The 27,991-nt window shown below is 56.1% G+C and overlaps 2 protein-coding genes across 2 annotated transcripts in view; both read right to left on the bottom strand.

The window, feature by feature from the left end:
* The window catches only part of SHC2 (SHC adaptor protein 2), a 29,353-nt gene extending 8,795 nt beyond the window's left edge, over window positions 1-20,558 (bottom strand). Inside the window, exons 1-9 of the mRNA XM_055566760.1 lie at window positions 20,094-20,558; window positions 6,381-6,451; window positions 4,939-4,999; window positions 4,670-4,789; window positions 2,927-2,980; window positions 2,745-2,796; window positions 2,535-2,661; window positions 1,140-1,302; window positions 505-567 (exon numbers count right to left, since the gene is read on the bottom strand). Coding sequence (XP_055422735.1) covers window positions 505-567; window positions 1,140-1,302; window positions 2,535-2,661; window positions 2,745-2,796; window positions 2,927-2,980; window positions 4,670-4,789; window positions 4,939-4,999; window positions 6,381-6,451; window positions 20,094-20,558 — 1,176 coding nt within the window. The remainder of the gene's footprint in view (window positions 1-504; window positions 568-1,139; window positions 1,303-2,534; window positions 2,662-2,744; window positions 2,797-2,926; window positions 2,981-4,669; window positions 4,790-4,938; window positions 5,000-6,380; window positions 6,452-20,093) is intronic.
* Window positions 20,559-23,259: 2,701 nt separating this feature from the next.
* Window positions 23,260-27,717, bottom strand: CIMAP1D (CIMAP1 family member D). The gene is made up of 4 exons (XM_055548744.1): window positions 27,591-27,717; window positions 26,622-26,729; window positions 24,761-24,874; window positions 23,260-23,744 (listed from the first exon to the last, which is right to left on the bottom strand). The coding sequence occupies exons 1-4, from the start codon at window positions 27,715-27,717 to the stop codon at window positions 23,260-23,262; spliced, it is 834 nt and encodes a 277-aa protein (XP_055404719.1).
* Between the last annotated feature and the right edge of the window lie 274 nt (window positions 27,718-27,991).

The raw sequence follows: 27,991 nt of genomic DNA on the forward strand, positions 1-27,991 counted from the left end.
GGGCGAGGGGGGTCCTTCACGTGGTGGGGACTACACTGTGGTGAAAAGGGGGGGGAGGCAGCTGCCTAGCACTGGTGCAGGGGTGAGTCCAAGATGTGCTTTTACCTGGGAAAGCCAGGTGGAGGGATAGAGAGCACACTACTGTCCAAAACTGTGAAAGCGACGTATGTCTGAACTGACTTGAACATGCATGAAAATTCTAGAAAAACCAGGGAAACTACTACCAGTGGTTACCTGATCAGGGAGGTGGATAAAGCAAATGGGGGCAGGAGACTGACTTTTCGGTGGACGCCTTTTTATATGTTGGTGCTTTGAACCACTAACTGCAGTGTCTCTGTCCAACATGCAAGGAAACTGGTCACACAGACAAAAAGCAGATGCTGTCAAATCTCTAAGAGCCCAGGGAGTGACACAATCTCACAGGCCAGATGGAGTGACCCAAAGAGGGGAAGCGATGTGAGGGATGGTGGGGACTCAGGGACACTGGAGCAGAGTGTGCTGGACGGTACCTGAGGGGCCTACATCCCACTGCAGGCCGCGGGCGTCTCTTCGAGCAGGAGAGGCTCCCTGAAAAAGAGAGCAAGGGTCCTCCTGCAGTGTGCAGGCCCAGACCCCCAATCGCCCACCCCAACCCTCCCGTAAGTCAGATTCCAAGCTCAGCTCTGTACCCATCCCTCCCTCCTGGGCCTCAATCTACCCACAAGCCCCCAACTGCCTCTGCTGTAGCTGCATCCCCCAGCCCAACTTGGAAGGCCTGCCCCCAGCACATGCTGTTCCTTACACCTGGAGGCCCTTCCCTACACTGCTCTCTGGGGTAACTCCTATTGACCCATTAGGGCCCAGCCCAAGTTCTGCCCTGGGGACATCCTCCTGACAGGGACAGTCAGTCCCCCATGGACATTCTGGTCACCCTCCTCAGACGCCCTGATTCAGTCATGGCTGTGGTCATCGTATCAGTGTCTGAGATGGGAACCTTGTCTGGTGTGTCCGGCTCAGCAGACCTGGACAGTTTAGGGAGGAAGGAGCAGGGAGCAGGAGAGACCTTCCTCTAGGATCATGGAGGCGGGGAGCAGAAGGAAGAGCTAGGGGTTGAGCCCCAGCTCTCGGGACCCCCTCCCCAGAGGTGTGCTGAAGCTGACCTGGCCAAGGGCACCGAGGACCCCCAGGGCACAGGGCTGTGTGAGGGCGAGCCTGGAGTCCACCAGCCCTCCCGGGGGCGGCTCCTTCCCAGGGAGGCTGTTGTAGTAGTTGTGTTCCACCTCCTCTTCGTCCCCCCAGGCCGAGTCCTCCATCCCGGTCAGCCTGCAGACACATAGCCAGCAAGAGCACGGGCCCCAGCACAAGTTGTGGGGGGACAGACGGCGCTGAGGCCCCCAGACTGAGTTGTGCACCATGGGGGACAAGCCTGACCCAGGGATCCTGACCCCTCCTCTATCTGCTGGGAGGGCGGTGGCGCCAGGAGCCATTGCTGATGGAGGAGCTAGGTGTCCCTTTCTGTCCACCAACAGGGGCTCTACACACGTCTCAACGGTTTGGCTAAACTGAGAGGGGCCTCCACCCATCCCAGCCACCTCAGCCCCACCGCGCAGCCAGGGCATGACATCAGGCTTGCACCCTGAACCCGGAAGCCTTAGGATGATGACACCATCAGCATTTAAAATGCCCTCACCCACGGGCCATGGATGGTGCCTTCGAAATGTGTGCTACAGATGCTTATCCAGGCAAGTTGGCTCCTAAGAGCAAAACAGGGGAAGCCACAGCCTGCCCCTCAGTCAGGGGCGGACAGCAGGTCTCAGGGGGGCTCCCAGAGGAGGGCTTTGCAACCACGAGAGGGGAGGGTGTTGAGGTGGCCCCAGGTAAAAACCAGCACTCATTCATGTACTAGGGGCACATGATCCTGTGTGAAGGCCAAGGGGCAAGCTCAGCTGTACGCTGCTGGCTCTCATCTGTGCATATGGGACTCTGTTAACTGTCCATTCATTCACTCGCTACTCTAACCAGTTCCCATCTGTTCAGATATTTAAATAGCCTATCACAGGCCACTGCCTGAATTTGCCAGCCAGGAGCTCAGGATGGCTTCTACCCTGTTAAGCCACAGAACTGTCAGATGGTTAAGAGAACATCAGAAGAACTGCATCTGACACGTGAAAGTCAGATGGAATTCAGATGTTTGTGTCCATAAATAAAGATTGGCTGGCAGGCGGCCTACCGACTGCTCACACGTCCTTCTTGGCTGCCTTCCCGCTACCATGGCAGAGGCAGGCAGGCAGTCTGGCCCTTTGCAGAAGTGCCGGCCGCCCCCATGCAGACTAAGGATGACAGCAATGACAGTCACTGCCTGCTGATCAGCTCCCTGAGTCCTCTCCTCTGCTAGGACTGGAGATGTTGTTAGCCTGGCATCCTCATGGTTGAGCAGTGGGCCATGGAGGTGGGGGGCACAGAGCAGGGAGGGGGCAAGGATCCAACCCCAGGGAAGGGGAGGGGCAGGGCCAGCAGGGGTGCTGGGGAATGGGGATAGAGAGACAGGCCAGTACCTTTCCGGGGGGACGACGACCCTGGGGGGGCTGTGCAGGTACTGTTTGAAGCGCAGCTCGAAGGCTTGGCCCACGGTGCTGATGACGCTCTGGGCAAGGCCCTCACAGCACTCCAGGATGTGACAGGCTGGGGGTCGTCAGGCAGCATCAGCGGGGTCTCGACTGGCTGCGGATCCAGCCCGCGGCCCCACCCGCCCCCACTGGCCTCACCTCTCTGGTTGATGGGGTCCTTGGCCACGTAGGCCACATAATCCGCCATGTCCTGGGGAGAGAGGGCAGCAGACACAGGAGTCCCAGCAACGTGGGGGTGGGACTGATGTGCACGGGCAGGGCATCTCAGGGCTTTTGGTGACAGGTGCTGGAAGTCCACTCCCACCCATCTGGGGCCTTACCGTGTCACCACCGGACGCGAAGGAGATGGACTGCATGTGATGATTGGCGATGATCTGGTAGACAGAGACCACCAGTCATGGGGCTGCCGTTTCAGTTGGGGGAGGAGAGAGGGGCTTGGGCCAGTCACTAGAACAGGGCCACAGTGGGGACCAGAAGGACAAGGGCATGGAAGTGGAGACGTCCCCTCGACGGAATGCCAGGATGACCGAAATCCCTGCTGGATGGGGAGCCCTGAAGCCAGGGCAGGATGCAGAGACCCACAGTCACACGCCCACATACACGGGAAGACAAACCTGCCCCAACTGGTGGACATGTGCACACACAGGCACAGACATCCAATACAGATACACACAAAGGTACATGGGCTAAAAGCCTCACACAAACCACACCCTGCACACACACACACACACACACACACATACCCACCTTCATTTACAGACACACACACACAAATCCCCCACTCCAGCTGTTCAGAGACACAACCACTCACACACTCACACATACTCCAGCCCACCTTCACACCTTGATGCATCACACATTGGCCCTCACACCCTCCCACACAGACACCCAGGCACAGCACATGCACACCCAGACACTCACCACTCTCACATTCAGACACATGCCCCATGCCACCATGGAGGCACTGAGGAGACAAAAGCAGGACCCACTGGAGGCTCCTGACTCTGCACTGTCAACCCAGGCAGCCTCACCTGTGTGCTCACTTGCATCCATTTGCTCATTTGCAACATCTGCTAATCAGTGTGCTCATTTGCATGAGTGTGCTGAGTTGCATATTTGCATGTTTGTTTGTGTTGATGTGCTCACTTGCGTGCTCAATTAGCATCTATTCGCCACCACCCACTGCTGCCCTAAGTGGTCATGTCCCTCCAAGACCCAATAAGCACCAGAGACGCCCAAGCAGGGTTCTCTCAGGGTCCCCCATGATTCACTCAACCTGTCACCCCTCAGGGATACTCAGGGCTCCCCCTAACCGGCCCCTGCCCAGGGAGGGCCCCACTGGCGTCCTGCTCAGGGTTAGCCCAGTGTGTTCCAGATAGAGTCCATGCAGAGGTGGACAGGGAGGTGAACGTGCTGGCAGCTCCCTGCCCCATGGCTTCCTCCCCAGGGGCAGTCTGAGCCCCCTCCCTGGGGCCCTGGCTTCAGCTCATCTCCTCCACGCTTCCCATGCTCACACCAGACCACAAATCACAGCACTTCCTGCTCCAAACTTCTGAGGAGGATAGCAGTGCTGTCTGGAAAAATCCCAGTTCCTCACCAGGATCCTTGTTAACCTCTCAGGCTCTATCTCATCAGGTGACCTCTGCTCAATGTCCTCTCACCTCTCCACTCTGCGCCAGCATCACCACCTCCAAGAAGCCCTCCGTGATGCCCCTGCTAGGTCACAGTGCCCTGTGCATGCTCACAACCCATGCCCAGCATCACAATCCTCCTCAGAATTCATAGTTATTCCCTCCTTTCTGCAATTTTATTTTGGTTGCTTGTTTCCACCAGAAGATTCCAAGCCTCGGTCTCGCCTCCTCAGCAATGCAGACAATGGGCCGAGACCTTCTTTGGGAGGCCGTCCTAGGAGCTGTGGAGTGAGGAGCAGCTCCCCTGGCCCCGCCCACTCGTCGTCCCCGTGTGACAACAGACCCTCAGCCAGGCCCTACTTGGGGCTGGGGGGGTGGGGGGGCCTGAGGGCGGGGCTAGAGAAGGCCGAGGGCGGGGCAGGCAGCGCTCACCTGGCGCGTGGCGGGCACCGAGAGGTTGAGGCCGTCGATGGAGATGCTGACCGCAATGCTCATGCCCGCGAAGCGCAGGTTGCTCTTGCCCAAGATTGAGGCCAGGGCCTTGTTGGGGGCCTGAGGGGGCAGACGGCACAGGGGTTGAAGGGGGCAGCCTGGCCTTCAAGAAGGTGGGACCACAGTGGAACTCCAGCTGGGGCAGATCCTGGGATGGCCAGGCGTCTCCCCCCTCACTTCCACCCGGGGACCACAGGCCCCTCACCCACCTTCTTCTTCCAGGAGCCCCGGACGCCAGGCACCGCCTCATGGAGCCGGTTGATGGCTTCCCTGTGTGGGCGGAGGGGGAGGGGGCTTAGAGAGCTTGGAGGAGAGCGGGCAGGAGCTCAGAGGAGGGTAAAGGCTCAGAAAAGGCAATGGGCTAAGGAAGGGGTGTGGTGCAGCCTGAGGTGGGAGGGGCTCAGAGGACAGAGGGATGCTGGGGCAACTGGTGGCCTAGACGGGGACTCCCAGGCTCCCAGAAGCCCACGCCATGTCCCCAGCAGGTGCTCTTGCCCTCAGCTCTCCCCTTCCTGCCCTTTCTTTCTCAGAGACCAGCGGACCCCTGAGCCACAGCCCACTTGAAGGCACTGGGGTCAGATTTGGGGATGCTGGCACAAACCTTGAGCCTGGACCCCAAGTTCTGTGTGACCACAGGCTGGCCAAGATTCCCACCTGAGGCATGAGAGGATGCCCTCTGCTCTGGGCCCCCCAAGACAGGGGCTGAAACTGACCCCCCAAACCGAATGGGAGAGACTTCATGAAACGGCTCATCCCTGGGGAGGGACTGGAACTTTTACAGGATCCTGAAGGTCAGGCGGACACACAACAAGTTCTTAACAATGTCGGTGCTGCAAGGGGAAACCAAGCCCTCATCCTGACAGGTGGGAAGGTCAAATGGAGCAGTAGCTCCTCAAAATGGGTAAGGCAGTCATATCCCCAGGTGCACACCCCGGAGAACTGAAAACACAGGTGCACACAAAACCTGCATACATGGCCACAGAGCACAACTCACAAGAGCCCAAAAGGTAGAAACCACCCAAACACCCATCAGTTGAAGATGGATAAACAGCCCCTGGTCCCTCCTACACATGGGAGCATCATGCAGCCTTGAAAAGGAGAGAAGCCCTAACACTCCCTACCACGTGGATGGATCCTGAAAACAAGATGCTCAGTGAGAGAAGCAGACACAGGACATACAATGTGTGATACCATCGATGGGAAAGATCCAGAACAGGCAAATCCACACACAGAGAGGGTGGGTTCCTGGTTGTCAGGGGTTGGGGGAGGGGGTTGGAGATGGCTGCTCATAGGGGCAGGGTTTCCTTTCAGGGTGATGGAATGTTCTGGAATTAGACCGTGGTCATGGTTGCACAGGGCTTCTGGGGTGGTACCAGTGGTAAAGCAATGGCACTAGTGGCACTACCAATGCAGGAGACGCAAGAGACCTGAGTTCAATCCTTGGGTCGGGAAGATCTCCCGGAGGAGGGCATGACAACCCATTCCAGTATCCTTGCCTGGAGGATCAGGTGGACAGAGGAGCCTGGCAGGCTACAGTCCATGGGGTCTCAAAGAGTCAGACATGACTGAACGACGGAGCACATAGTACACAGCACCACCGCCTCCACTCCCGGCACTGAGTGGCGCCAGAACCTGCCCCAGCCAGCCTCACCTGGTGACCTGGGTGCGTGTGCTGAAGTCCAGGGAGCGCATGGAACGGAGCACCTCGATGCAGCCCATGTACTGAGGGGAGAGAGCACAGGTCAGCAGCAGCCCCGCAGAGCCCAGCTGGAGGCCACCGTGGACCCAAGCCCCTTCCAGCGAACACCCCCATCGGCCTCCCCTCCTGCCACCTGGAGCTGGGGGCCCACTGTGGACCCAAGACCCCCTCCAGTGAGCCCGCAGCCCTCCCCTCCCTCCACCCGAGCTATAGACCCCACCTCCATCCTTAGGACGATGCCCAACCTGGCTGCCCCACACCGTCCTGTCTGTCATTTGCAGCCTGGCTCCTTCCCCAGCTCCAGGCTGCTGGTTGCCTCCTCAGAGCCACCCTCTTGACTGTGAGTTGTTCCTGGAAGCTGGTAGATTCCTTCATCTCAGTCTCTCCTGCTCATTCTCTTTCTGCTCCACTAGAATGCCAGCCCAGGAGGACCGTGTGGGGGTAACCCTGCTCACTTCTACATCCCAGGGCCCAGGGCAGGGCTTGAGAGCAGATGGTGGGTGGAAGCCATCTGGCCCTTTGCAGGGGGAGAATGCTGACTCCTGCCTGGACCACCCTTTCCATGGAAGGGAACTCAATCTCCAAGAGATGTTGCTCAGGGGAAGCTGGGGGGAGGGGGAGGGTACCAGAGATGAGGGCCACCAGTGCCCCCAACATGGTGTCTGTGCTGCAGGAGGGACCTGGGCCGGCCACATGCAGCGACCATCATGTGATCACTGTCATGGATGGGAAACGTCCAGGACAGGCGGACCCGCAGGGACAAAGAGTGGGTTCCTGGTTGTCAGGGCTTGGGGAGGGAAGGGGTAGGATTACTGATAATGGGGACGGACTTCCTTTGGGGTGATGGAATGTTCCAGAACAGATAGCGGTGGTGATTGTACAACCTTGTGAAGGTACTAAGTAGCACTAAACTGTGCTCCAGAATGATTCATGGTTAATTTAGTTACGTGATTGTACCTCAGCTTTAAAAAAATGACTCACACACACATTTTGACCTTGAAACTCCATTTCTAGGACTTTATCTCACAGAAGCACCAGCCCCTGGGCTCCAGGTGTGGGTACAAGCTGCTGTGTCGGGGCACACAGACCACCCATCTCCCCAGGGCTCCAGTGGTCTGGCATTTACCCCCAGTCACTCTTGACTCTGCAGCCCAGTGCAGGGTGGCCAAAGGGCCCACTGACTCGCTTTGCCCTCCTGGGCTGGCACCTGTCGCTTGCTCCCCCACTGCTTCTGGGGCCCCGCAACCCTGTCAGGCTGGCCTGCCTGGTGACGAGACAAGGTGGCCCCAGCTGACATGGAGCCCGTTCTGAGGGGGTGTCAGTGCAGCAGGGCCCCAGTGTGAGGGGTCTAACCACCACCCCCCAACTAGTGTGCAGCCCACCCTGGTTCTGCAGCTGAAATGTGGCTGAAATCCTCCCGTGCCCCAGCCCCTCCTTGGATGAAGTGGGGACACAACTCAGCTGTGCAGGAGAGGAGATGGGCTAGGGGTCCTATCCTGGAGGACAGAGAGCAGACCACAAGGGCACGGAAAGTGAGGAGGAGGCTAAGGGAGCACCAGGTAGTGATGACATTGGTAAGTCACTTGTCACATGCAGGCCTGATCCAAGCTCACTTCACCTGAACCCCTGTAATACAGTGACAAACCATCCCCCGGAGACAGAGCCCCAAGGACACGAGGCAACCTGCTCAGTCACTACTTATAGGCTGCAAGGGCACAAAATGAGCCCACATTCTGGGCTCCAGGATCACCTGCAGTGTCCCAGAGTGTCACCTGGCATGTTACACAGAGTGTCACCAGCCATGCAGGCAGTGTTGTTGTTCAGTCAGTAAGTTGTGTCTGACTCTTTGCAACCCCATGGACTGCAGCACTCCAGGCTTCCTTATCCTTCACTATCTCCCAGAGTTTGCTCAAACTCAGGTCCATCGAGTCGGTGATGCCATCCAACTGTCTCATCCTCTGTCGTCCCCTTCTCCTCCTGCCTTCAATCTTTCCCAGCATCAGGGTCTTTTCCAGTGAGCTGGCTCTTCGCATCAGGAGGCCAAAGTATTGGAGCTTCAGCATCAGTCCTTCCAATGAATATTGAGGATTGATTTCCTTTAGGATGGACTGGTTTGATCTCCTTTCAGTCCAAAGACACACTGATGCTTCTGAATTACAGTGCTGGGAGGAAGTGGTGAGGCTGCAACAAACTACACGCTTGGGGCCAGACCCCCTGGAATCCAGGGCTCCTGCCTGAAATGCCCCAATTTGTAAATGATGACAAGAAATTTTTATTCTTAGGACTTCCCTGATGGTCCGGTGCGTAAGAAACCGCCTGCCAGTGCAGAAGATGCAGGTTCCATCCCTGGTCCAGGAAGATCCCACATGACAGGGAGTAATTAAGCCAGAGAGCCACAACTGCTGAGACCGCACTCCAGAGCCCATGCTCTGCATCAAGAGAAGCCACTGCAGTGAGAAGCCTGTGGACCGCAACTAGCAAGTAGCCTCCTCTCACCGCAACTAGAGAAAGCTCACATGCAGCAACAAAGACCCAGCACAGCCATAAATAATTTTTTTTTAAGTTTAAAGAACTTTTTTTATTTTCTTCTTTATCTCCTTTTAAAGAAATCCTTATTTTTAAATAGAAAAGAGAAAAAGAAGGCAGAGGTCAAATTCAGCCTTGAGGCTGCCAGGTGGCATAACCTCTGATCCAGAATCCCACACTCATGGGAGGCCAGCTGTGGAATATGGACAGGGACCCACAGGAGGGCTTGCCCACGTCCCCACCCCCAGAACCTGTGAGCAGAGCCTTAGTGGAACAAGGTCTCTGCAGATACAGCCAGGCTCAGGACGTCAAGATGAGACAGTCCTGGATTCAGGACTGGTCCTTAACCCAGTGACCGACGTCCTTACAGGAGGATGGCAGAGGGAAGGGGGCCTGAGACACAGATGCAGGGGGATAGGGCTGGGGCCTGCGGCCCCCAGAAACTTGGAGAGAGGTTCTGCCCAGAGCTCCAGAAGGAAGCAGCCCATCAGCACCTTGACTTTGGACCTCCAGAACCAGGAGAGAAAACATTCCTGTGGTTTTCATTGCCCAGTTTGTGGTCATTTGTTACAGTCGCCCCAGGAGGCCAACAGAGAAAGTCTGGAGGCAGACCAACCTTCCCCTCTGCAAATGTAGAAATGGAGGGAACCCAGAGCCCACCCAAGGATGTAAGGGGAGAAATCAAGTTAAAGTGGGGAAACTGAGGCCCAGAGAGGGAAAGGGACCTAGGCAAGCTCACACAACAAAGCAGGGCAGACACAGTACAAGCACCCAGCTTGCCACTCTGCCCAAAAGACCCTCCATGGCTCACGGTGCCATCGGCCCCACACCACTATTACTCAGTGTCTTCCTTCTAAATAAACTCCATTTGTAAACAGAACTGAGTTTATTTCTAAAGGCCACTGTAGGAAACCACCCCAAAATCTTTACACGGGTGAAGGGATAAGTAAAATGTCACCTCTCAGGATATTGGAATATTACTCAGCCCTGAAAAGGAGGGAAGCCCTGACACTCGCTACCACGTGGATGGACCCTGAGAGCATGGTGCTGAGTGAGAGAAGTAGACACAGAAGGACACGCAGGGTGCGATTCCACTGATGGGAAACGTTCAGAACAGGCAGATCCACAGACACAGAGACTGGGTTCCTGGTGGTCAGGGGAAGGGGTGAGGGTGACTTGATGGGGCTTCCTTTGGGGTGCTGGAATGTTCTGGAACTAGATTATAATGAGTGTTTCACAAATCTATGAGTGTACCAAGAACCTCTGAATTGTACAGCTTGAATGAGTGAGTTTTATGATACTAAAATATATGTTTTTTTAAATATGCATGAGGAAACAAAAGGAGAAAGAAGAAAGAAAAGGAAATGTGCATGAGGTAAAAAGGAAACTGCATATTGTTACCATAAACCTCAGGTTTGATGCCTAGCAGTGCTTCCTAATAACCATTAAAATAAACATATAATTATCAAAATGAAAAGACCCATTCAGGATGAATTGCCCATTTTTGCTAAGCAAGTTAGTGGAAGTTCGTTGGGCTCCAGGCCATTTGCAGAGTCTGAGTCTCCCCGCTCCTAGAGGAGGTTGAAGGACAGAAAAACTGGACTCTGGTGAGAGGGGCTGGAGGGATGCCAGCAAGGGAGCCCCAGGACTGTGCACAGGACCACCTTGCAAACTTGAGCACATCTATGTTATTCTTCCATTTGAAGTCTGTCCCCAGGAAAGAACATCCCTGTGTGCGTGTGTGCATGCTCAGTAGGTCAGTCATGTCCGACTCTTTGTGACCCCACGGATTGTAGCCCGCCAGGCTCCTCTGTCCATGAAATTTCCCAGGGGAGAATATTGTAGTGGGTTGCCATGCCCTCCTCCAGGGGAATCTTCCCCTCCCAGAGATTAAATCCGAGTCTCCTGCATCTCCTGCATTGGCAAGTGGGTTATTTACCACTTGCGCCACCTGGGAAGCCCACAGGTATGTGTTAATTTTAACAGAAACAAATGAGGTCTTTACCAGGGAGAAACGTTTCCTTAACTTAGTGTTAGTCTCCGGGGGCAGCCAAGTGGAGCACCGCACCCTGGGGTGCTCAGAACAAGAGGTCTGGCATCTCCCAGTCGGGGGGATCCGGTATCCAATGTCCAGGGGAGGCCCCAGGTGAGGGTCCCTCCTGCCTTCTCTAGCTCCTGGCAGCAGCTGGCCTGGTCTCACAGACATGTCTCTCTGGTCTCATCCTCTGTGGTCACACAGCCCCTCTCTGTGTGTCTGTGTCCAATTGTCCCTCCTCTTATAAGGACCCCTGTCACAGAAGGTCCTGGGCCTCTCCTAACCTAGGACGACCTCAACCTCATCTTGACCTGATTACATCTGCAAAGACCCCATTTCCCAATGAAGTCATATTCTGGGGCCCAGCGGACATGAACCTGGAGACGCCATCCTCGCCCGTACACCAAGCGATCCAGTTCCCAGCAGCTGCATCGGTGACAGAGTGCGCCTCCAAGCCCCCTGCTGAAAACGCACAAGCTGAGCTGGCCCACGAGCATCATGAGCCCCATTGAGGGCCAAAACAAACTGAGGGGCAGCCTGCAACATAGCTGGGGTGTGCTCCAAAAGCTTGGGAGCCCCTGGCGTTGAGCACTGGGACACCCTGCACTCACACTCATTGTGGGTCCCCACAGAGCATCCTGTCTCATGTCTGTGAAAAGCCCTTTCCAGTCACTGCTCCAACCTAACTCCTTTTTACACAGAACTCAAAGCATTTAGGGCATTTTTGTGTGTTGACTTTTCTACTGTGGGCAAAATATCAGTTCAGTTCAGTTCAGTCGCTCAGTCGTGTCCGACTCTTTGCAACCCCATGAATCGCAGCGCACCAGGCCTCCCTGTCCTTCACCAACTCCCGAAGTTCACTCAGACTCACGTCCATCGAGTCAGTGATGCCATCCAGCCATCTCATCCTCTGTCGTCCCCTATTCCTCCTGCCCCCAATCTTTCCCAGCATCAGGGTCTTTTCCAATGAGTCAACTCTTCGCATGAGGTGGCCAAAGTACGGGAGTTTCAGCTTTAGCATCGCTCCTTCCAAAGAAATCCCAGGGCTGATCTCCTTCAGAATGGACTGGTTGGATCTCCTTGCAGTCCAAGGCACTCTCAAGAGTCTTCTCCAACACCACAGTTCAAAAGCATCAATTCTTTGGTGCCCAGCCTTCTTCACAGTCCAACTCTCACATCCATACATGACCACAGGAAAAACCATAGCCTTGACTAGACGGACCTTTGTTGGCAAAGTAATGTCTTTCTTTTGAATATGCTATCTAGGTTGGTTATAACTTTCCCTCCAAGGAGTAAGCGTCTTTTAATTTCATGGCTGCAGTCACCATCTGCAGTGATTTTGGAGCCCAAAAAAATGAAGTCTGACACTGTTTCCACTGTTTCCCCATCTATTTCCCATGAAGTGATGGGACCCAATGCCATGATCTTTGTTTTCTGAATATTGAGCTTTAAGCCAACTTTTTCACTCTTCTCTTTCACTTTCATTAAGAGGCTTTTTAGTTCCTCTTCACTTTCTGCCATAAGGGTGGTGTCATCTGCATGTCTGAGTTTATTGATATTTCTCCCGGCAATCTTGATTCCAGCTTGTGTTTCTTCCAGTCCAGCGTTTCTCATGATGTACTCTGCATATAAGTTAAATAAGCAGGGTGACAATATACAGCCTTGACATACTCCTTTCCCTGTTTGGAACCAGTCTGTTGTTCCATGTCCAGTTCTAAGTGTTGCTTCCTGACCTGCATACAGGTTTCTCAAGAGGCAGGTCAGGTGGTCTGGTATTCCTATCTCTTTCAGAATTTTCCACAGTTTGTTGTGATCCACACAGTCAAAGGCTTTGGCATAGTCAATAAAGCAGAAATAGATGTTTTTCTGGAACTCTCTTGCTTTTTCCATGATCCAGCAGATGTTGGCAAATTGATCTCTGGTTCCTCTGCCTTTTCTAAAACCAGCTTGAACATCAGGAAGTTCACAGCTCACGTATTGCTGAAGCCTGGCTTGGAGAATTTTGAGCATTACTTTACTAGCATGTGAGATGAGTGCAATTGTGTGGTAGTTTGAGCATTCTTTGGCATTGCCTTTCTTTGGAATTGGAATGAAAACGAACCTTTTCCAGTCCTGCGGCCACTGCTGAGTTTTCCAAATGTGCTGGCATATTGAGTGCAGCACTTTCACAGCATCATCTTTCAGGATTTGAAATAGCTCAACTGGAATCCATCACCTCCACTAGCTTTGTTCATAATCATGCCTTCTAAGGCCCACTTGAGTTCACATTCCAGGATGTCTGGCTCTAGGTCAGTGATCACACCATCGTGATTATCTGGGTCGTGAAGATCTTTTTCAAGAAAGAGATAATATCTTTTTATATCTTTTTAATATCTTCTAAATAATAACTTAGAGTATATTTCAGTGTATAGGATGTGGGCTTCGTTCCCCTTGACACACACGGCACAGAACTGCCCTCACGCAACAGCTAGAGACTGATCCCAGGCATTACTCCCGCAGCTCCAGTGCCACTGTGGGCGATATGATCTTCCACAACAGTGGACAACCCCAGTAGAGGCTGAATATCAGAAAGTGAAGCCTTGCTGTCCCTGTGTTTCTCCTTTTTATTGTTGTTTTATTACATCATGGTGGTTTGGGGGAAATAAATGTGCAGGTAGATGTTATATTTATATTTGATGTTCATTTCAGTGTGTTTAATCATTCAGTTGTGTCCAACTCTTCGCACCCCCATGGACTGTTAGTCCACCAGGCTCCTCTGTCCATGGGATTTTTCAGTGCAAAATATAAGTAACATTAAATTTATCATTTTAATCATTTTTGAGTGCACAGCTTGATGGCATTAAGCACATTCACATTGTCGTGCAACCATCCCATCATCTCCAGAACTTTCTCACCTTCCCAAACTGAAACTCTGACCCCATGAAACACTGACTCCCCGTCCCCTTCCCCAGTCCCTGGCCCCACCATCTGCTTCCTGTCTCTGTGGATCTGATGCCTCTAGAACTTCCTGTGAGTGGAACCAGACAGTGTGTGTCCTTCTGTGTCTGGCTTCTCTCACTGAGCACCACGTCCTCAAGGTTCATCCAGGTTGTAGCAGATGTCAGAACCTCCTTCCTTTGTAAGGCTGAGTAATATTCCACTGTGTGGATGGACCACGTGTATCTATTCATCCATCATTGAACACTTGGGTTGTTTCTATCTTTTGACTGTTGTGAATCGTGTTGTTATAACTATGGGTGTGCAAATATCTGAGTTCTTTCTCAAGTGTCATAAGAGGAAAATAGTTCTTTTCTATCCTAGATGTACACACATACACACACTCAACCTTACTCATATATCCAGCCATATATGTTCAGGCCTCCTGCTTTTTGGGGTATTTACCAACCAATAGAATTTCTAGATCATGTAATAATTCTATGCTTAACTTTTTGATATAGTGCTTTTATTTTTATTTTTTGGCTTCACTGCATGGCTTGTGGGATCTTAGTTCCCTGACCAGAGACTGAACTTGGGCTCTGAGCAGAGTCCTAACCACTGGACCACCAGGAAATTCCCTTGGTATGGTTTTAATACACACCGAATTTAATGAAACTATTTCATATGCTGACAGAAGGCTTAATTTGCTGATATTCAGGCTCTACTGGGGTTGTCCACTGTTGTGGAAGATCATATCGCCCACAGTGGCACTGGAGCTGCTGGAGTACTGCCTGGGATCAGTCTCTAGCTGTTGCGTGAGGGCAGTTCTGTGCCCTGTGTGTCAAGGGGAGAGAAGCCCACACCCTATACATTGAAATGTACTCTAAGTTATTATGAATTGCTGTCCCTGTGTTTCTCCTTTTTATTGTTGCTTTATTACATCATGGTGGTTTGGGGGGAAATAAATCTGCAGGTAGATGTTATATTTATATTTGATGTTCATTTCAGTGTGTTTAATCATTCAGTTGTGTCCAATTCTTTTCAACCCCATGGACTGTAGCCCACCAGGCTCCTCTATCCATGGGATTTTTCAGGCAAGGATACTGGAGTGGGTTGCCATTTCCTTCTCCAGGGGATCTTCCCGAACCAGCGATCAAACCCACATCTCCTGCATTGCAGGCGGGTTCTATTACCACTTGAGCCATCAGGGAGGACGGAGGGTTAAAAACACTGATGATAAATGAGCTGTGGCTAATCTGACAGGATTGCAAGCAGTTGGCTTAAGCTGGTGGTTCTCAAACATGAGTGGGTGTCGGAATCACCCGGAAGGCTTGTAAAACACTGATCACCAGGCCCACCCCAGAGTTTCTGACTCTGCCTGAGAATGTGCGTTTATAATAATTTCTCAGATGTCTGGGCACCCCACTCTGCTCAGCATTGGTTCAAGCCAATTTGGTGGCCCATCTCCCTTGCCATGAATGGAGTTTGACACTCTGGCAGGTGAGGTATGGAGAGAATGGAAGGAATTCTTTCTCTTCTCCCAGTGGACATGGTTGGATCTGCATACGATACCTGGTGCTGTGGCTGCTCTTTTGTGACCATGAGGACAGCTAAGCCAGCAAACTGAAGATGGCAGTGTGAAAAGACAAAAGACCTGGGTCTGCAGGGATATGGTCAAGTCATTGAATTAATCCACCCTGCTGCTGCTGCTGCTAAGTCACTTCAGTCATGTCCGACTCTGTGTGACCCCAAGACGGCAGCCCACATGGCTCCCCCATCCCTGGGATTCTCCAGGCAAGAACACTGGAGTGGGTTGCCATTTCCTCCTCCAATGCATGAAAGCGAAAAGTGAAAGTGAAGCCGCTCAGTCGTGTCCGACTCTTAGCGACCTGATGGACTGTGCCCATCAGGCTCCTCCATCCATGGGATTTTCCAGGCAAGAGTACTGGAGTGGGGTGCCACTGCCTTCTCCGTAATCCACCCTGGAGCCATCCTACTCCTTGCCTGCAGGGAATCAGCTGTCTTTGCAGCTAAAACACCTGAGACAAGTTAACCTCCCACATTCTCAGTACACACCCACTTACAAAAACCTGCCTTCAGGAAACACTGGGTGGCCCAAAGGCAGCCAGGTCTGGGGCCCTGAGGCAGTCCTCTGTCTCTCTGGGCTCCACTGAAAACTTTCTTTGAAAAGAACTCTGGAGAGGGCATGATGACAGCACCCCGAAGAGCAGAAAGGGCTTGTTGTTGGAATTTTCGTAAACGTGTAAGAGTGCCACGTGCCAGGCAACCACGTGACCTCAGCTTAAAATGGAGCAAACTTAAAGGTGAGTTCTTCAGCTGCACCTGCCCATTCAAGTATACGTGGCCACATGTGGCCACCAATGGGACAGCCTGGAGCCGGAACATTCCACGCTGTGGAGACCCTCTGGGCAGCACTGGTCGGTGCCAGTCGCACAGGCAGTTTAGGGAACATCACAGGACATAGTCTGAGGCTTTCCAGGAGAGGCGTCCTACTCACAGAAGGACCCAGCAGTCAGGAGGGGCCTCTCTTCTGCAGGGTGAGGGGGCAGAGGGTCTAATCTGGGACAGAAAAGGCGCACCAAGGCCAGACGCCTCTTGCCCAGGTGAGACAGGGGTGGGTCTCCCTGCCTCCTCCAGCCCCTGGTGGAGCCACCCTCCTGCCTGCCCTGCCCCAGGGCTGCATGGCCGGTGCCTACCTCTCCCTCCTCCATGCGTCTCCACGGGGCCTTCTCTCATGGCCACCAGTCTCTGGATCCAGGGTGACCCCATCCTACCTAACGACACCTGTGAAGACCTAGTTCCCAAGTGAGGTCGGGAATGAGAAGAACTCATGATGAGGTCACCGAGCTGGGATATTAACCAGCCCCAGGCCCCCAACCACCAGGGCCTCTGCTCCCATGAGAGGATCCACGTCCTCCTGGTTCTAAGCTGCTCTGAGTCGTGCCTGTGGTGAGGCTGCTGATGGTGCCACAGCGGCCACGACCCTCGCCAGGTTCCTTGACATGGCTGCGCCTCCAGGTCCTCACCTAGAAACTGAGTAGAAAACCTCAGGATCGGGGAGAATTCAACCGGGGGCTTGACTCCACACTCATGTCTAGACCAGATGCCCTGACGGCATCACTGCTCACCGAGCCTCCGTTTTCTTGTTTTGAAACAGGGACCATTACAGGGTTTCATGAAGGTACTATGATATCAGCTAGGTGAGTCAGCTGCTGTTTTAGTTTCCTTTTGCTGCTATAACAAATTAACACAAATTTAACATAAATGTATCCCCTTATAGTCCTGAAGGTCTGGAGTCCAGCTTGGATCTCACGGGGCTAAATCCCAGTGTGGGCAAGTCTGGTCCCTCCAGAGGCTCCCTGCTTTTCCAGCTTTTCACAGCCCCTCCCTCCATCCTCACAGCCAGCAGAGCAGCATCTCCTGTCTCTCTGCCTCTGACCCTCCCCCCTCCCTCTTCTAGGGACCCTTTGATGACACTGGGCCCCCTGAGAATGCAGGGTCGTCCCTATCACAGGGGCCTTAACTTAATCCCTCCTGCAAAGTCCCCTCTGCCCTGTGAGGTGACATGTCCACAGGTCCTGGGACCAGGACAGGGGTGTCTCCGAGGCTGCTGGTCTGCTACTCTGCCACTCAGGTGGCAGCAAGTTCAGGCTGGAGAGCGGCTTCTGTTCCGGGTCTGGTGCTGGATTCTCACAGGGTGGCAACTCTGCCTCTCTGGACCTTGGTGTCCCCAGCTTACGTAAGTGGGGACAGCACATTCTCTCTGGAGAACCCGGGTCGCCCCCGTCGGCCCCTGCATGATTTGGGGCACAGCTGCTCCCGCCTTGACCTCACACTTCTCTGTGAACCAACCTGGAGAGGACTCATGGCTCTCAGAACACCTCAGGGGTGTGGGTTCAGAGACTGAGGCTCCCAGGGGAACAGAGCCGGACACTGGGGCTGATTCAGACTCCCTGCCCATCCCCCTTTCGGGGCAGCCACACCAGGGCTCATCTCCAACACAGACGCTGTAGCCCCCTTCTCCCCACCCCCACACTGCCCTGCTCCAGGGCATCTCTGCTCCCCCAACAGTGCCCCAGCCTCCCCTGGCTCTCTTTGCTGCCCTGCCAGCCCCACCCCAGCCCACTTCCACAGGAAAGCTCCTTTCAGCACCAACGCTGCTCTGCGACCCTGCCTAGAACCATCTAAAGCCAAGCTAGCCCGCAGAGCCCCCAAATCTTACTCCTATGCTCCTCTCTCTGCACCAGCCCCACCACATGGGTCTCCGGCCAGTCCCCAAATCTGCCAGCTGAGACCCTGCCTCAGATTCTCTTTCCCCAGTTGTTTCACGCCTAGGGCCTCCGTGGCTTTAGGGCTCAGCTTAAATGTCATCTCTGAGGGGCACCCCACCCACCAGCCCTGCTAAGAGCAGCCAGCAGTCTCTGACATCACTTGATTGTAATTTCTGCACAGCACCTGCCAATGTCCGCCACTTCCCTGTTGTTTGTCTGTCTCTTGTTTATTTACCATCAGTCTCTCCCTCTAGAAACCTGAGCCCCATAAGAGCAGGGATCAGATGGGCCCCATTTCCTAGCATGCCATCAGCACCTGGCAGGCTCTGGCACACATTATTAATAAATGTCTGCAGCATCGATGGCAACGTCCAGACCACTGGAACAGTCCAAAAGCCTGCACCCCAACAACATGAGCATCTGAATTCTGAGCACTTCTAATCCCCACAGCCACAGCCCCCGAGGGGATGTAGTGGGACGCCCAAGGTATTGCCAGGGAAACATCTCGCTACAAAATCAGTGTTGAATCCAGCGAAGCTGAGATTCAGCAAAAGAAGGGGCCATGACCAAGTCAGAAGACTCCAGGAGAGAAGAGCAGGTCCAGAATGTGAGGCAGCCTAAGGCCTGCTGGCCAGTCCAAAGCTCTTCCTTTCTAACCCACTCCCAGGGAAGCTGCGGGCCTGCCTGGACCACACCTGGACATGCCCAAAGTCAAGGACACTGCGAGCTGCCACAAACTGGGGACTTAAAACAACAGAAATGTAAGCCTGGCCCTACAGTTCTGGAGGCTGGAAGCCAGGGATCCAGGTGTGGTGGGGGCCCTGCTCCCTGAGGGAAGGGTACTTCCAGCCTCTCCCAGAGTCTGGCGGCGGTACGCGGCCACCCTGGATGTCCCTTGATTTGTGGACGCATCACTCCATTTCTCCCTTTGTTGTCACAGGGCCCCTCCCTGAGCGTTTGTGTCCGAATCTCCCTTTTCTTAGGATACCAGAGATCGCATTAGGGCCGCGGTAATCCAGTGTGACGTCATCTTAACTCGATTATATCGACAAAGACTCCATTTCCACATAAAACCATATTCTCAGGCTCAGAAGGTCAGGAATCTGAGGTATACTAGTCAACCTAGTACGGGGTGGGTGGAGGGAGGCTGTAAAAGAAGCGAAGACAAAACACCACACGCAAAGACACAGAACTCCAGGATCCTGGTCCCCACCCCAGACTGAAACGCTGTGAATATACATCGGACTCTGATGTGACAATGAACTGTGGGTGGGCGGAGTGGCCAGTAGCCTGGGGCGTGAGGAAGCATTGCATGGCGAGGCATCCCACGGGCCGCTCACCGCTTCCTGATGGTTCATCAGAACTACCCACAGAGGCAGAGGTTCATATAAAACAAGGACAAATAAAGACCTGCTTCTCTGCAGCGCCTTCTGAGGCCCCGCGATCTCTCACTTGGAATCAGGGACCTAGCAGGGCTCGGCCCTTCTGCACCCCACGTTGCCCACGGTCTCCGACCCTCCTGTCTAGAGGGAGTTTTCAGTGGGGATCTGGGTAGCCCGCCGCCCCCACCCGCGTCTTCCGTCCCCAGTCTCACCCAAGAAATGGGGGGCTACGCCTAACCTGCGCATGCGTGCCCCCCCCCACCAGCCGCCCTCTCCCCGCCCCTCCCCACGTGACGCCGTGGGAACCTGGACCCCAGCGCCTCCTGGGTGGGGGTGGCCAGCAGAGCACGGCTTGGCAGTTGGGGTCTAGGGTGATGGGGAGAGGAGAGATGGACAGACACCTGGCTTCCCGGGTCCAGAGTGTCCAAGAGAGAGAAGTCGGGGATGGGAACCCCCATGTCCAGACGGAGGCTCGGGGGAGGACGCGGTCCCAGGTTCCCGCAGACGGACTCACCCTAACGACGTAGGAGACCCCGGGCCCCAGAACCCTGGCGTCCGGGTGTAGCCAACCGTGCGCTGGCTTGTGGATGAAGCTGCCTTTGCGGATCCACTCGTCAGCGGGGGCATCCGGGGGCCCGGTCGCCCCCCGAGCGCCCCGCGGTCCCCGCACCCCGGCGGCACGGCAGCGGCTGAGCGCAGGCAGCGGGCAGGGCGCGGCGCAGCGCGGCTCGCAGGCGCCCAGGACCGCGGCCGCCAGCGCCGGGACGCCGGCCGGGCTGACCGGCTCGGGCTCCGGGTCGGCGGCCCCCGCGCCCCCCGCCGCCCGCGCCGCCGCGGGGCCGCGGTTCAGGAAACCAGCGGGGGCCGCGAACTTCCACTGCGGCATGCGAGGCAGCAGCGCGCAGAAGGTGGTGGGCGCCTCCGGTTCCGGGGGTGCGGGGGGCGCGGGGGGCGCGCGCCCGCCCGGACCCTGCGTCATGGCCGCGGCCGCCGGACCGAGCCCGACCGGGCGCTGCGCCTGGTGCGGAGGAGGCCCTCCAGCTCCCGCGCGCTCGCTCCCCGCCCCCGGCCCGGTGATGTCATCCGTCCGGCCCAGCGCGCAGCCGCGGGGGGCTGCGCCCCTGGGACCACCGGCCCTCGGCGCCCCGGTGCCCGGCGGGGAGACGAGAAACTGAGGCCCGCCGAAGGCACGGGGCTGATTCGGGGTCTGCAAACAGGGAGGGAGCGAGGTTTCGAACCCAGCACCCGGGCGGTGACCCCTTACTTAGCACTCCACACGTCCCCCAAGTTCCTAGAAGGACAGAGGTGGGAGAAACAGAAATCTCCTTTCTTCCCTTTTCGAAAGGAGGAAACTGAGGTCTGGAGAGGAATGAAGCTCAGTCAAGGCAGGAGAGCGCCCCAGACCCCCAGGTCGTCTCCCTCCCTTCCCACTGCTCCTGACGGAGGAGGTACTTGAAAATCAGGCCCTGCTAGATTTTCTAACTGGGAACCTGAGATCAGCGAGGGGCAGGGGTGTGCTCTGGGGCACACAGCGCACACTTGGAACCAGTCCGGCTGGCTGCGTCCGAGCGAGCCGAGTCCCCGCTACGCGGCCTCGCCCTGGGCCTCAGTTTCCCCGGCTATAAGCCGGGGGAGCGGACCAAAGGGTCACGGACTCCTCCTGCTGCGTTTCTGGGGAGCCGTTTCCAGGGTCCACCCAACACAATCCCAGGACCCAGCCTCCCGGACGGGGGCTGGCCGGTCCCCCCCGGCCTCTCCAGCCCCGCCCCGGGCAGGGCCGGCTGCCGGGAAACAAAGGGAGGGGGCCGGAGCCAGGCCGGTGGGGATGGAAGCAAAGGACTGGCGAGGCCGCGCGAGACCGGATCGATAAATTAGAGTGGTGAGATCACCGCGCGGCCGCCGCCCGCGGGCCGGGGGAGGAGGCTGGGATGCGGACTGGAGGCGCGCGCGCGGCCGTGATTGGCCGGCGGGCGGGGCGGGGGCGGGGATGCGGCGGGAGGCCTGAGCCTCCGGCCCCGAGAGCTATTGTGCTCCTGCGGCCCTGGAGGGGCGTGGCCCCGGGTCAGTGAGGGGGTCGGAGGACGTTTGGTCGTGGTCTGCAGCCCTCACCTGGGCTCTGTGCTGTGTCTCTGTTGCGGGCTACAGACTTGTGGACTGTGTGAGAGTTGGATTATGTGTATATTCTGTGCGGATGTAAGTGTGTGTGTGTGTCTGTGTGAGAGAGGAGGGAGTCTGGGTCACCGCAGGTGTGTGTTGGGGGGTCCTGGTATGTTTACCACTGTGTGTGTGTAGGGGTCCCAGTGTGTACACAGGTGTGTGTGTCAGGAGTCCTGGGTCCTGATGTGTACACAGGTGTGTGTGTCGGGGGTCCTGATGTGTACACAGGTGTGTGTGTAGGGGGTCCTGATATGTACACAGGTGTGTGTAGAGGGGGTCCTGGCATGTGTCCACCTAGTCTGGTGAAGGGTGTGTGTTGAGGTTTGGCACCCAGGCTGGGGAAGAGGGGCCAAGTAGGAGAGAGCTGACTCCCAACTCCAAGGTCTAGGCTCTTCCTGCTGCGCTGCCCTGGGGGTCATCTCCTCCAGGAAGTCAAAGTGCAGTCTGTCCCTCCCAAGATCCTGGGTTAGGGTCTTTCTGGGCTGTAGTTAATAAGGTGTCATGGTCCCAAGGGCTTGGTTACATGCTTCATCCACGTTATTTCTTTTCTGTCAGTGGAAAAGAGTGGCAGGAACAGAGCCCATGGGGCAGGATTCATATCCAGGCCTTGGAAGGACACCAGCACCCATTATGCCCTCTGACAAATGTCCGTAAACGTGACTTGCCTCTGGAGTTGCTGCAAAACAACCTTATCAATGCCTGGAACACGGTAGGTGCCTACTGTGGCAAATGTTCAACTTCATCGAGTTCCTGTACATCCTTCAAAGCCCAGCTTTGGTGTCCCTTCATTCAAGAAGCCTACCAGGCTGGCTCCCTCCACTCAAAGCCCCTGCCCCACGGCTCGTTTCCTTCAGTCCTGGACCCCTTCTTCAGTCCCATCCAGGTGCCCAGGGGGCTGCAGAGTTAGGGGTTGGCATCTGAGAGCAGTGTTCAGGTTTCCTTCCTGTGGCGTGAATAGATGCAACCATGATGCTGACGGCTGCCGATGCCCCAGGATTTTATTGGCAGGCGGCTAGAGGGTGGGGCAGGTAGAGAGGGCAGCAGGGCTGCCTCCAGCAGGATCTGGGCCCAAACAACCCTTCCATGAGTAGCAGGGATGAGCCCAGGGATGAGGCAGAAACCCGAGCCATGATGGGGACCCAGGCCCTCGAGGGCGGACACTGAGTTCTAGGACACAGGAAGCCGTGTCTCTGGCCAGCAGCTAGGGAAGGCCAGAGTGTCCCTTTTTCCACCTGGCCTGGCCCGGCCTGGTGTGACCTGGACAGAAGAAACTGGGACGCTGGAAGGAGACTCACCCTGTGGGAACCACGGGATCTCAGCCCCCGGGACTGGAGAAAGCAGTGGCCTAGAAGGACCTTGGACCTTTCAGAAGACAGGAAGGAAGGAGGTGCCTTCCCCTCACCCTGGCTTCTCCTAGGCTCCCCCCTCCAACCACCTGCCTACCCCCCCACTTCACAGCACAGGAGACTGAGGCTCAACCCAGGAGTGGGCCAGGCATCCTGTCACCTCCTGTCATGAGGGCATCAGGGTGCAGTGTCTGCGGCCATGGTGGTAGCCCGCTTGGAGTGGCGGATACCCATGGTGAATGCCGGGGCCCTGGCCTTGGTCACAGTGACCTGCTCAGGGCTGTGGCTGCCAGGGCCGGGTGTCTCATCTGGGGGCCGTGGGGCTCGGGGTCGCCCCAGCATGGTGAAGGCCGGCCGGCGCTGACGGTAGGCATTGGGGTCCGGGCTGTCATACTGGCCAGGGCCGGGTATCTCCGCGGGGTCCTGCGGGGGGCGAGCAAGGGGTGTGCGGCCAGCCACGGTGTAGCTGGGGCTGCTGGGCTTGGTAAAGACCTGCGAGCCCCAGAGGGAGGGCAGGGTGTAGGTGTTGGGGGCAGGGGCTGAGGTGTTCAGGGGCCGTGGGCGGAGGCGGGAGCCCAGGGTGAAAGCTGGAGGCGTCCGCTGGCGCATGGGGGCCACCTTCTCTGGGCTGTAAGCCCCAGGGCCGGGCGTCACCTCCAGACCTGTAAGAATGGGCAGTGGACAGAGTCCTCACCTCCTCTAAGATCTGGCATGGCTCCCCTGCCATATGCATTGTGGAGTTCACAGCAGCCTGGCTGCCCTCTTTCTCTTTCAAGCCTCCAGCCTTTGTCCAGGTTCAGCCCTCTGCTGGGCATACCTCCTGTTTCCCATTCCAACCTCCCAGGAGCTGCTTCTCCATCTTAAGACAGCCCCAAAATCCCCTTCTCCCCATGTCTTCTCCACATGCTCCTACAGAGAGCCCTCACAGCCCTTCCAGGTTCCCCCTGATGTGGGTCTTTCCACCTCTCCAGACATGGCCACACTGAGGTGAGAAGTCCCCACCTGGATCTAACCACCCTGGGATGGGGTCTTACAAAAAGTGAGAATGAGTCAAATCTACTTCAATGCTCAGCAGTTGGTTTAGTGCGTGTTTGAGTGGATGGGTCAACAGAAGCATGGGTAGTGAGTGGAGAGGTGATGAGTGAATGAGCAGATGATGGATTCAGGGAGTTGTAGATGAATCAATAGACAGACTGTGGATGGATGGGTGAGTGGGTGGACGATGGATGGATGGATGGATGGATGGGTAGATGGAAGGATGGTTGGATGGGTGAGTGGGTACATGGATGGATGGGTAAGTGAGTGGGTGGGTGGGTGGGTGGATGGATGGAAGGGTGGATGAAAGTGTGGATGAATGGATGAACAGACAGATGGATGGGTGAGTGGATGGATGGGTGGGTGAGTGGATGGATGGGTGGGTGAGTAGATGGATGGATGGCTGAGTAGACATGTGCCCACATGTGTACTGGGTCACATTAGCCTGGCCCACTTTACCCGTTCAGGTTCTCTTAGGGTCCCTGACCCCTCTTCTAAGTCCACTGGATTTTGTCATTCCAAAGACACTGAGGATCTAAGAAATTGGTGGGGGTAGGGCAGAAAGGGAGGGAGGTGCAAGATTCACTGAGACCCTGAAGGGGCAGGGTCCTGTGGGCAGGATCAGCTCAAATTAGATACTTACTGGGAGACTTGCCCCGGCCCTGCATGGAGTAGGCAGGGGTGCAGCTGAGGCCAAAGCGGGTGACTTTCGAGTCCAGGAAGTAGACTGGCCCAGGGCTGGTCTCTTGCGGAGATGCTGCAGGGGAGAGCCCAGGGTCTCGAGGGCAGCTCCAGTGACCTCGCCCCCAGTCGATGCCCTCATTAACCCTGAGGCCCCTGCCACATCCTGAAGGACAGCCTATGGAGGAGTGACTGCCCGGACCTGGGGCATGGGATCATGTTGACCATCTATGTGCTTGAAATCAGAGCTGTGCCCCACCCCCAACCTCCAACCTGTCAGCGGCTTGAGGGACCCACTATGAGACACTTAGAATTGTGTGTAGAGTTAAAGTAACCAGGCCCTGAGTAAGCATCGGTTGGAGGAGAGCCCTGCAGAGCTGGGGTATGCTAGCATGAGACCAGCCTGGGGGGCAGGGCTTGAGTCGGGTCTCTGACAGCTGGTCCTGAGGAAGCTCTTGGCCCAACTGGCCAGTCTCCTCCTCACACCAGCAGGATGCGAAGATGGAAGGGGAGATGATCCTCGGGATAGGGTGATCTGGTGCCTGCACTTAATACTCGTGACCCTTACTATGATGGCCACTGCCACTGTTTATAAGCCCACTCTGGTATCAATGCATGTGAATCTAAGAGTAGTAGGTGTGACACGGATTCATGGGTTTAAGTACCATGTGTACATGTGCATATGTGACATGGTGCGTACACATGAAGCATGGTCTTGACAAATAGGCACAGCCCTGCTTATGTCATTTCCCACCTCAAGGCCATTGCCTGTGCTGCAAGATCTGCCTGGAGTCCCCTTCTTCTCAAGGGGGACCGAATTCCTATTCATCCTACAAAGCCCAGCTCCCATGCCCCCACCTCTAAGAGTCTGCTCTGGGCACTCAGCAAAGTCTACACTAACCACCAGTAACCCAACTCCCCATTCTGTCTGTCCCTCTGTGCCAGGATGGGCTCCTATGACTGGGAAGAGAGCCTGGAAGTCCAGGTTGCTCTGGGCCACAGACCCAGTTCTCAGTCCTTCCTAGTGACAGACGCCGTGCTAACTCCCTTATGTGCCTCTGGGGCCACTCCCAGGCTCCTGGGTTTGGGGTGGATGCTGATTCTGAAGGCTGGGAAGAGGTTGTGAGCCCCACCCCTCCAAAGGAGCCTCTGTCCACACGAATCAAGTCCCCACAGAGTAAAAACCCTTCCAGCCCCCAGCCCAGCCCACTCAGGGCCCCGAGTGCTCTGGAATGCGGGGTGAAGTCACCTGCAGGCATCGCTGTGAAGGTGCAGGCAGCAGTGGCACTGTCCACAGCCTGCGGCCTCACCAGCCTTTCCTGTCCAAACATGAAAGGTCGCCTCCCACCTCCCTGTGTCCTGTGGGACAGCATGGCCCGGGAGCCCCCATCCCACTGATGGAGGCCTGGAGGCCACCCCCACGCTCAGGGCCCTTCTTTACTGATAGAGGCCAGGCGCTGTGGTAGCCACTTTGAAACCACCTAATTCTCACTCCATGAACCTCTCCAGGCTTCTGAGGTGTATTTGGTCTTGAGTACAACTTGGTAAGGACTGTGCCCTCATTGTTCACAGCGTGGGAAACTGAGACACAGCTTTTCCGAGTCAAGCAGCAAGGAGAACACCGCCCACTACTCCCCTTCCATAAGCAAATGGACCAGAGAGGCACAGCAGCTTCCCTGAGGTCACACAGTAGGGGTGACACCATGCACCCTCCCAGCTTCCTGCCTGATCAGTGAGGGCCTGGATCTAAGGGGGGTAGGAAGTGCTCCAGTGGGAGATTGGAGGTCCACCCCCCACACCCCTCCCAGCCCCACCGGCCTTACCCTCAATGGGCCTCCGGAAGAGTGAGTAGGCAGGACCGGCTACCCTGGTGCAGTCGTGGTTGATGTAGCCAACAGTGGAAGGCAGGGCATACAAGCCTGGCCCAGAGCCTGTGACCAGATTCCTTGGGTCACGGCCTTGGGTTGCTCACCCTGATTGATGAAGGGGGAACCCAGGGACCAGCCCCAGAGCCCCCACCCACCTCCTAGCCAACCTCCATGACAGGGGTAGGGGAGGAGGGGCTGCCTTCCCCTGCCGGGGGGAGTGGGGAATGACAAGGCTTTGTGAGTCATAGAAGGGAGGGGCTGCAGGGCCAGGGCACCTTGGAAAGTCTGACCCCAGACACAGAGACACACTGTCACCAGTGGGAAAACCAGACTCAGAGACACATGGCCACCTGTAGGGAAACTGACCCCAGACATGGAGACACACTGTCACAGCTGCAGTGTTTGGTGGCCTCCACAAGAATGTCAGTCCCACAGTCTGACTCCAGCTGCCTTGTTAGGGATGGAGAACTGTGGCTTGAACAGGCCCTAAGATCCCCGAGTCCACGGCAGAGTCAGGAGACTCAGCTGCCCACAGATCTCTTCGTTTCCTGCCCCTGCACAAGCTCACAGCCTCCTTGCTGCCTTTTCTCCAAGGTGGCTATCAGCAGTGAACACACTGCAAAGGCTTCTCGGCTGTCACTGCTAACGTCCATCCCCACCACAGGACCTTTGCTGCTCTGTTGCCCACTGTAGAGTCAGCACCAGGAAAGGTGTCTGATTTATGATACTGGACTCGGGCCCACAAGAATGCTAGGTTCACACCCATCCTGCAGGAAGGAAAATTGAGTTCCTGGGAAATTCAGGGGCTTGCCAGAAGCTCCTGCCTCCAGCTGGGCTCCCACATGTTCCAAACCCCATCTGGGTTGGGGGGATGAGGGCAGGGAAGTATCCCACCTCCACAGGGCCCCTCGCCCACCTACCTACCGTGCTCCAAGGTGGCCACCCCGCAGGTCCTCCTCAGGCTGGTCTCCGGGATCTGACAGTCAGTGGCCCGCCGGCCCAGAGGCACTGGGGTCAGCCGTGGAGCTGGGTCGCAGGTGAGAGTCCCCATGGTGGGCGGATGCCCCTGCCTCCTGGTGTCTGCTCCTTGGCCGCACAGCTCTGGGCCACAGGTGCCGGCACTGTCCCTGATGCTGGCAGCTCCTGCGGGGTTGGCAGAGCCCTGGCCAACCACACCATCCGGAACGGCACAGATGGCCCCTTGTCCTGCGGCAGGGAGTCTGGGGCCCTGGCCTGATCAGGCTGGCCGGCGGTCGCTGGCCTGGAAGTGGGGCCAGGATCGAGTGTCGGCCAGGCGGCCGGACAGTCCAGGAAAGAGTCCAATG

Source organism: Bubalus kerabau, chromosome 1, assembly GCF_029407905.1.
Source record: "Bubalus kerabau isolate K-KA32 ecotype Philippines breed swamp buffalo chromosome 1, PCC_UOA_SB_1v2, whole genome shotgun sequence".
Lineage (NCBI taxonomy): Eukaryota > Metazoa > Chordata > Mammalia > Artiodactyla > Bovidae > Bubalus > Bubalus kerabau.

Bases quoted from the DNA above. Each gene is read 5' to 3' on its own strand.
- CIMAP1D (XM_055548744.1), bottom strand. From the start codon at position 27,717: ATGGGGACTCTCACCTGCGACCCAGCTCCACGGCTGACCCCAGTGCCT. The intron at 26,730-27,590 runs GTAGGTAGGTGG...ATCTGGTCACAG, and splicing joins GGTGGCCACCTTGGAGCACG to GCTCTGGGCCAGGCTTGTAT. The intron at 23,745-24,760 runs GTAAGTATCTAA...CCATTCTTACAG, and splicing joins GGGCCGGGGCAAGTCTCCCA to GTCTGGAGGTGACGCCCGGC.